The 9834-nt window shown below is 37.5% G+C and overlaps 1 protein-coding gene across 1 annotated transcript in view; it reads left to right on the top strand.

Moving 5' to 3' along the window:
• The window catches only part of Nfs1 (Nfs1 cysteine desulfurase), a 59027-nt gene that overhangs the window by 22077 nt on the left and 27116 nt on the right, over window positions 1-9834 (top strand). Inside the window, exon 4 of the mRNA XM_081743868.1 lies at window positions 7253-7390. Coding sequence (XP_081599994.1) covers window positions 7253-7390 — 138 coding nt within the window. The remainder of the gene's footprint in view (window positions 1-7252; window positions 7391-9834) is intronic.

Genomic DNA, 9834 nt, shown 5'->3' with positions numbered 1-9834 from the left:
GGTGAATTACCGGTGCATGTTTAGAAGACGGACATCTTCACTACTATCTGAGGATGGGTCAACTCCCCTAAGTTTTCCATCCGCGTAGGCATAGTCGCTAACGCTCTCGCCTTTGGTGCAGGCAAGCAATCTCGGGTTCGTTTGGTCAAAAACGTGTAAAAAGTTTTTTTTTTCTTTCCAGATCACCCATCCTAATTGAGATTTTCTGTGTTTCCGTCATTCATACCAGACGAATGCCAGACAAATACCTACGTAATGGTCCTAGCCGTTTCCTTTCTTCCCCATTCCTTTATTCCTCCCCGATTCCGTGATTAGTGTGATCGCTAACGGGCTAACATGACCACCGATATCGAAAGCCCAGAAATCTACTCCCTGCTCGTAAGTTTTTCCAATTCGAAGCCCTGCACCCCATTATGGTACCTGTATCCGTGAGTACCTCGATCTGCAGTATGAGCGAAGTGCTGTGGAATGACCCCCTCGTTCCCTGACCTGACACCACTAGTCTACTACCTGTGGGGGCATGCGAAATGTGTATGCGGTGAAAAATCTCAAAGAAACGAATTGTGAACGCATCTTCAGACATTACAGCCGACACCTTACGCAAGGGTTTTGCGTGACAGAACTCAGAATCGATTGAAATATGGTACAGTACTGAACACGTCCTGTAACAGTGCGTGGTCTTTGCCGTATGACTGTCCTCTTTTGTTTGTACAGAACAAAGAAACAGCCATAATTTCGTAATGGTTAGTGCTAGAGCAAAAATAACAGTGCCATTCAGTTTTTTACGAAGATTTGCTATTAAAATGACATATTACATGCTATGGTTTCCATTTAAGACCAATGCGTACATTAAAGATGGCGGACGTCATTGTGGTGTGTTCTATCGAACACTGTTACTTTGGTTAGATTTTGCCGCGTTGACCACTTAGTAGGGTATTTCCACACTGTAAGACCATCGTATATATATTGTTAAAAAATATACCAAGTAGTAGCACTCTTATTCTCCAAATGATCTTTATTCTTGCAGAGGAACTTTCGTTTAAAATTATTTTGCCTCATAGGCCAGTCGAATTAGGATTCTTGTATATGGTGCTCGTGGATATAATTAGTAATAAATTTTTTGTCTTTACAAGACTGTTGTAATAGTGGTTCTAATCAACAAATAAAAGTCCTGAATGATCCGGCTTGTGCTAACTCCGCCATCTTGGAAAATTGTGGACGATCTCACATCTTCATTCGGTTTTCGGCTAAATTTTAGAAAGAAAATGAACAGTCGGTTTGAAAGAGCAGAAAATTTCCTAGTAGATAGAGTTTTTTACATTTCTCTCAAAGTGTAAATTTCCACACAACAACAACAAAAGCCACTTTTCGGACCATTAAATTATACATTTTCTAAAAAATTGTCACTTTTGCAGGATTATTGAAATGTTTTGGTATTAATTGATCATTATTCAACTCTTAAACTAAAATTCATATTTTTAAGAAACCCGAAGGATCATCGCAGACCAGTAAGAGTTTTGGTGATATGACGTGTGGTCAGCACATCGGCTGTTCTCGCCGCTTCTTTGTGGCTTTCTTGATCTCAGTTTGTTACTGATTTAAATACAATGTATAATTTATTTTTTTAGCATACTTGGTAAAGAATAAGTTCAAGGAGTAAGGTTTAACAGGGGAAAAATTCCGAAACCCGGACTGTACGGAGCAGACTCATCAGAAACGTTGACCCCACATAAATGGAAAAAGACTGAGACAAAGAAGAAGAAGAATTCTTGAAATGATGCCACTACGCAAGGGCTGTTCGAGCTCATTTGTTAACACAAAGAGCTTGGTACAATTTTGCTGAACAATATAGCCATTCCCAATGAGGTGAAAGTAGAAATATCAAACATTGCCAAACAAGCTATCAATGGATTAGGTACTTACGAATCCATTAATGGCTCTGCAGTAGTTAAGGATCTTTTAAACAAATTTCACGATTGCCTTACACCAACAGCTGAAAAAGGATCAACTGCAAAACTTTGGATACAGTACTTCCATATGGTGACTATTCCAAAGAACTTCATAAATGCAGAAAGGATGAGTGATTGGGAGCTACATTTGAAGTGTGTCAAACAAATGATGCCGTTCTTCCACGTTGCTAGCCACTTAGCATATGCCAAGTCTTGTCAAATGTACTTTCAACATATCAGCATTTTTCTAAGTTAACCGAAGCGGAGATGAAAGTATACATGAAAAGTTTGGAGTCAGAAGAACAGACAAATTGTGTGCTGGCCTATGGACCGATATGACTATTGAACAAATGCTTATGGGAACCATGAAAACTGTTGGGAGATCTGAGTCGAGGGAAGAGGATTGTCGAAGTGGATACAAGGCGCGTCAGAATCATCTGAAGCGGCTGAAAGCTTCGAGGAATTTTGCAATGTAACGCCGGTTACAGTGAGTCAACATATTGGTCTCGAAAAATAAGAATGGAAAAGGACGATCAAGATACGAAGATATTTGTGAGCTGGCTTGAAATACACTATCCATTTGTGGAACGCAAGGAGTTATTATCCTTATCGACGGGTGTCAGTGCAAAAGATACCATCAATTGCCACAGAGGTATGAAAATAAGAAAAGCTATAATGAAGAGCTTAGTAGGTTGGAACTTCTAGAACTTGAAATTAAAAAGGAAAGACAAAGTGATTCCATTAAGCACAATGAATCATAATACTGTAAGACTTTATGATGAAGTTGTGCCTGTAAATACGAATTTGCTGTACCAAAGAATCATAAAAACAGTTCACGACGACAGCCATCTGAAGAACTGTTTTAAATATGAACTCCCCTCCTTACCACAATCCCTATTTGATGAACGACGAATGAGAAAATGTGTCAAATCAAGCCTCTTTTCATGTTTCAACATAATGGATTGATGGACACTGCACCCTAACGAATGTAAATTTGTTGTTGATGGTGGTTTTATACTTCACCGTGTGCTATAGCTTCGTCAAGGCACATTTCAAGACATCCTTTCTGCTTACATTGTGGTGTTTGATGGGTATGGTGAAACTACCAAGAACACAAAACGTTCTGAAAGAGTCCGAGATACGCTACAAAAAGATGCGTAGAGACTGCGAGATGAAGAAGAACACCCAAGTAGCAGTTTCACAAGAAATTTTCCTTTCTAACAAACAAACAAACAAACAAAAAATCTAAACTCCATTCTCGTTCTAACAGAAGAATTACAAAATCATTACATCAGCTCCTTGCAAGCTGAAGACGATGCTGACACATTCATTGTAAACACAGTCATAAATGCTGCAAAATCACGACGAACTGCCAATTGTTGGTGAGGACATTGATTTATTAGTTCTTTTTAATTTCCTTAACTCCCAGATGGGAACAATGTAATCTTTGTAAAGACAGGAAGAGGAAAGGTACACACTAAAACGTACTTTACCACGCAACTGAAGGTACCCACTAAAACGTACTTTGCCACCCTTACCTCAAAGAACATTCCCTGTTCGCTCCTAATGTAAGTGGTTCTGTCACGACTTCAGCCTTCGGGAAAGACCAAGACAATTGCACTGCTTAACAAGAGAGAAGACCATTCGAGATGCTGTAAGTATCTTCAATAATCCTGATGGTACCAAGAATGAGATTATCGTCCCTTGGATTATACGGAGCTCAATGTCTTGATTACTACAGGTATAAATGTTTTAATAGAAATCGCAAAAAGGAAAATCGAAGTGAATTTGAATAGTCTTCCTCCGACTTCAGATGCAGCTTCCATGCACATATTGAGGGGTTGCCATCAAGTGCAGTTATGGAAACACCTTGATCCAGAAGAATGGGAATGGAAAGCTTTGACTCAGGTGAAGGCGTTGTTTACGCATTGAAGCACGGATGGAATGCACTGATCTTTGCGCTTACTGCAGCGGAATGGGATCTAGTAATCAACCTGCAATAATGGATGATGAGAATGAAGATGGAAATTAGAATGATGATTACATTCGTGGATTAAGCCTCCAGAAGACACCACGTAAAAAAAAAAAAAAAAAAAAAAAAATCGAAGTGAAAAAAATACGCCAATGGTTTTACCTCCCAATATGATAAAGATGGTGTGCGAATAGACCTTACAAACATAATAAGTAATATCTGCGCTTGCGATTTATAAATCACGAACTGAAAAATATATCTTTATTAGCAAAAGTGGTATGACTAGATAAGGAAGGGAATATTTTTCTGCGCTCAAATACTCAAGAACTATTCTACAATTCATCCCTGTTAATTAAAAATATCAATGGAGACGAATAATAGTCAATTATCCTATAAAAATACAATATTCCGGTAATAGAGATCATTTTTGGCTGATTTATAGTTCAAGACAGGAAAACTGGCCACAATTTCTGGAGAAGCATCAATATTCAAGAAAAATGTGTAATTTTTGTTTATTAGAAAAGTTTTTACTCCTTGTCATTTTTGAGAAATTAGCCAAAAACCGAATGAAGGTACCTGATTGTCCGCCATTTTTCCAAGATGGCGGCGTCAACATAAGTTGGATTATTCAAGACTTTTAATATGTTGATGAGGACCACCATTACAACAATCTTGTGAAGAGAAAATTTCACTACTTATGAGCAAGGAAGGAAATCACAAATATATCTCAAGGGGTGTCGATGTGCTGACCACACAACACCTCACCAAAATTGCCGTGTGGATGATGATAGAATGCTTACCTTTTGAGAGAAATGTAAAAGTTCAATCTAATCGGAAATTTTCTGCTCTTTCAAACTGGTCTAGTTCATTCTCTTTCTAAAATAATCGTTTTCGAGAAATTAGCCGGAAACTGAATAAAGATTTGTTATCGTCCGTCATTTTCCAAGATGGCGGAGTTAGCACAAGGGGGATCATTCAGGACTTTTAGTATGTTGATTAGGACCACTATTACAACAATCCTGTGAAGAGAAAAATTCATTACCAGTTATGTCTACGAGAGGTACCTAATTCGACTGGTCTACCATTCCGTTAATGATGGTTACAATGCATTTAGTTTTGTTAATACTTTTTTCTTTAATATTAACATTTTTCAGCACGCTTGACTTTCCTGAGAAAAAAAAAAAAACATCAAATTTATCGAACTCATTCTATCCTAATTACGTCACAAAAATATGTAGTGGCTGGAAAATGTAGTATCAGGGTTTTCCGTAAAGTTCATAGTGATAAAAGTTACATGTAGAACATGGTTCCCCTATCTGGAAGGCGTGAAAGAGCATCACTGGGGATTTCAGCAAGTACCATACCACGCGGACTAAAGGGTGCGATAAGTACTTATTCAATATATCGTTATTTGAAATCCAAACCGTCATTATATGAAACCAAAGGCACGCATAGTATTAAGCAAATGAGAGAGATGTGAAATTATATAGATTAACGTGTATATATAAAGTGTGTCCACGAAGTCCTGGAACCATTAGGATGAAACAGTTCGTAAACTAAAGCAGATAAAGACATGCAACTTTTTGCAACGTGTTCTAAAACTCCAAGTTTTATTCACAATTAGAACACTTCCATTCGCGCTCCGTTAGTTACCCTCAGGACGTCGAGACGATATTAAATCTCCATGCATACACGCTGCAGCGTATCAGCATCAGTCTGTTGGATAACGTTGGTAATTCGAATACGAAGTGTGGCAAAATCTGGAACAGGGTTTTCGTAAACATGATCCTTGAGTACCCCCAAAGGAAAAAATCCAAGGGGATATCAGGGGAGCGGTGGCCAGAAGATTGGTCCATCGCCCAGGGAAATGTCCATCCAAAAGGTCCCTTACATCTAGAGACCAATGAAGAGGCGCTCCATCGTACTGGAAGACTATGTGTGGCTGCAGTTCCAACATTTGAGGGAGTAGGTACTCATCAATGATGTCGTACTAAATAGGTCCTGTAACCATGTCCTCAACAAAGAAAAATGGACCAATTACCCGATCATGTATTAGAGCACACCAAACGTTTAGTTTGGGCTAGATCGAACATGTTCACGAATTACGTGAGGAGGTTCAGAACCCCATATCCGAATGTTATGCCGATTAACATATCCAGACACATGGAACGTAGCTTCGTCTGAGAACATGACCAGCTGCAGGTACTGATTTTTTTTCGTTGATTAAGGCCAGAATCCGAGCATCAAAATCAGCCTGCTGAGGTAGGTCAGTTGGCTCCAAAGCTTGCGTAATTTGTACTTAGTAGGAATACAGCTTTAACCGCTTGTGGAGGACCTTATGAATTGTTGGTCTCAGAATATGCAATTCGCGTGAAGCACGACAACGAACCGATTTCTGAGGGCTGCGCTGAAATGCCGCTTGCACGTTGTCTATCACTTCTTGAGCCACATCTGGTCGTCCACTCCGCGGCAAGTCCATTACGCTATCTGTCTCTAAAAACATTGCAGACCATCTAATTATGGATTGTTTTGATGGCGAATTTCGCCCATACTTCTGGCGGAATTATCGCTGCACAGTTTCTGGTGAGTTACCAGACTCAGCATACCACCATACACATTGGGCCTTCTCCTGTGCTGTCATAATTGTCGCTTACAAGAACATAATCTGCAAGTATACAAAAAACTGCATCCATTAATTTCATTACAATGATCAGAATAATATGAATACTATTCAACTATTATAACTTAATAAAACTTGGAGAGTTGTAAAACACGTTAAAAAAAAAAAACAAAAAAAAACCGCATGTCTTTATTCTAATGGTTCCAGGACTTTGTGGATAAGATGTATATATATATATTTGCCAACTTGCTGCCTTAGAACATACGTTCCCAATCTTATTTTTGTTTTCGTTTCTCTTTGTAAATTCGTCGAAGTTCATGGCCCTCTTGTTAGTCTACGTGTGGTCGTGGGTTTTTCACATGGGGATGAATTGAATAATCATTTCTCACCATCCCCTTCAGCCTGTTCGGAACACGTTTTTTGCCTTTACAGTCTTGGTCCTTCACGCCCTCTCCTCCTAGAGTCGTGCAATATGTAGTGTATATTAATCTTCCACTAACATTTTGAAGAGAAAAATGTGTTCATGAGAGTGGCAATTTATTTTCACTTGAAGGAAATGTTCATAAATTATTGTTTTTAGCATGTATGTAATATTTTACTGAATCTTTCTCATAACAGTTTAGATTTCGAGTTTGAAATATATAAAAGAAGAGAAATTATCTATAAATTTAGTTTGCTAAAAAATTAACTTTGTTTTGTCATTGTCCGCAGCAAGTTGCCAGCCTAATTGGGAGTGATCCAAAGGAAATTATATTTACGTCTGGAGCTACAGAATGTAATAACATAGCTATTAAAGGTGTTGCCAGGTTTTACGCCAGTAAGAAGAAGCATATTATTACAACGCGAACGGTGAGTAGATTATATACATATAAAAGGTATATATTTCCATCGAAGGATGGGATATATTTTCATTGATATTAAATTTCTATACCGGATTAGAAGCTTACTTCTGCTAGTAACTAATGTTCTCTCCTTTATTGCAGGAAACTCAGGTTCAGTGGAAATATATGTATTCTAGATTCCGGTGCTATCTGTTAGTCTGTTCAGTATGGCATTGGAGTTGATAGGGAAGTTGAAGCAAAGAAACAAGTCTAGCGTTTTATGTATATATATATATATATATATATATATATATATATATATATATATATATATATATTTACAAAGATGTTGCTGAAGTAGTTAAAAGGTGGAGTTTTCGTAGGAATTTGTATTTCTTTCAATCATGATGTGAACTACTGATTAACATGAAGAATGTTTTAAGGAAGTTAATATCATTGTGGTGTGTTTCACATTTGAAAGTTCTAATTTCATAGCTATTAGCATGTGCTATTTACGTTAAAAAAATAGAATAAGTTTTTCACATTTTAATATTGGTTATATCGAATTATTATTATTATTATTATTACTTCTTCTCTTCTTTTTTCGAGTAACATCGAAAAGTAGAGAAGAAAGTGTGTTGATCGTAGCAAAATCGAATTCGAGATGTCAACGGATTTATACGTTACATAGCCCATAGATACCGAAAAAGTGATTTTTCGACTGTCCGTCTGTTCGTCCTCATGAGCAGTCATCTAGAGGCTGTGCCGTTTAACATATCTCAACCAAATTTTAAACATAAGGTATTCATGTGATGCTTCAGAGAGATTTCGAATTTTCTTCCTAAAAATAAGGGTAATTTACTTATGGGAAAAATAAGAAATTGCGATTTTCTCAAAAACGGCTTAACGATTTTGTTTAGCTTTTATAAGTCACTTTTCCAAAAACAACTCTATCATGTGGTATCAGTAATTTTTCTGGGAAAAATGGAAAAGGGGTAGTTGATTCTTGGGGGTGGATTTTCTTTCGGATGGCTTTCTCAGAAACGACTTTGTTCATATTTTGTAAATAAATATTTCATTAATTACCTGACGATATGACAACTCATTTGTTCTGAGAAATGAATAAATGGGGTAGTTATTGTTGGAATGGGGATGAGTTTTTTTTCGAACTATTTTCTCAAAGATGACTCAGGCGATTTTGTTCATATTTCATAAATAAATATTTCATTAGTAACTTGGCAATATAGTATGATTAATTTGTTCAGAAAAGATTTAGGGGCGGTAATGGTTTATATATATATATACAGTTTTCTCAGAAACTATTTTGGCGATTTTGTTCATATTTCATTATTAATCTGACAATATGGCATAACTTGTTTGTGCTGAAAAAATCTACGAGGGGTAGTTTATTCTTACGGGTGAGTTTTTTCGGACGATTTTCACAATAACGAGTCATGCCATTTTGTTCATATTTCATTAATAACTCTAAAATATTGTGTAAATTATTTCGTACGAGAAAAATCAAAAGGGGTAATTTACTCTAGGGAATGGGTCTCTTGTCAGTACTTTCTCAAATACGACACGGGTGATTTTAGTCATATTTCATAAATAAATATTTGATTCTTCTTCTTCTAATGTTGCATAAATTATTTTTATGAGAATAGCAGCAAGGGATAGTTTACTTTTGGGGTGAGGTGATTTAGTTTAAGGAATTGGAGTAAAATTAGTACGTTGGCCCGTACCTTTTATTTAAAGTGAAAATACCCCGAACCCATGTTCACTAATTTTTTAAAGTTAATATGATATATACACCACTATGGAATTGAGTCTTTTCGTTTTCAGACTTCCCAACTATGCTATGTGTAAGTATAGGAAGTCATGTACGAGGGTGGGCTGATAAGTTTTCGGACCGACCCAGAAGGACTTGAGCTGCAGGCATGAAAGTGTGAGGCTATTCAACATAGTTCCCTCGAAGATCAACACACTTGACACTTCGATGCTGCAACTTCTCCAACCCCTCAAAAAAAAAAAAAAAAAAAAAAAAAATCCGCAGCTGTTATTACCTCTTCATCACTGTGAAATTTCTGTCCTTTCAGTGCTGTTTTGGAAACAGATAATAATCAGAAGGGGCAAGATCTGGCGAGTAAGGTGGGTGGTCAATGCACTGAAACCCTAGGTCCCTCAGAAAATCCATTGTTCTGCCAGCCTTGTGGACGGGAGCATTGTCCTGCAAGAACAAGACACCTCGTGTTAACTTTCCCCGGTGCTTTTCTTAAATAGCGTCCTTTACCTTAGCCAGCAGACTGCAGTAATACTCTGCAGTTATGGTTTGGCCCTTTGGAAGGTAGTCTGAGAGCAAAACACCATCCTTATCGCAGAATATTGAGGCAAGTACCTTCCCTGCGGACTTTTGTGCTTTGAATATTTGGGCCTTGGAGATCTTGAGTGGCGCCACTCGCATGACTGCTGTTT

Source organism: Thermobia domestica, chromosome 2 (assembly GCF_964235325.1).
Source record: "Thermobia domestica chromosome 2, izTheDome1.hap1.1, whole genome shotgun sequence".
Taxonomy (NCBI): Eukaryota; Metazoa; Arthropoda; class Insecta; order Zygentoma; family Lepismatidae; genus Thermobia; species Thermobia domestica.
Note: the sequence above shows the minus strand (reverse complement) of the source record. Positions and strands in the feature narration are given on the sequence as shown.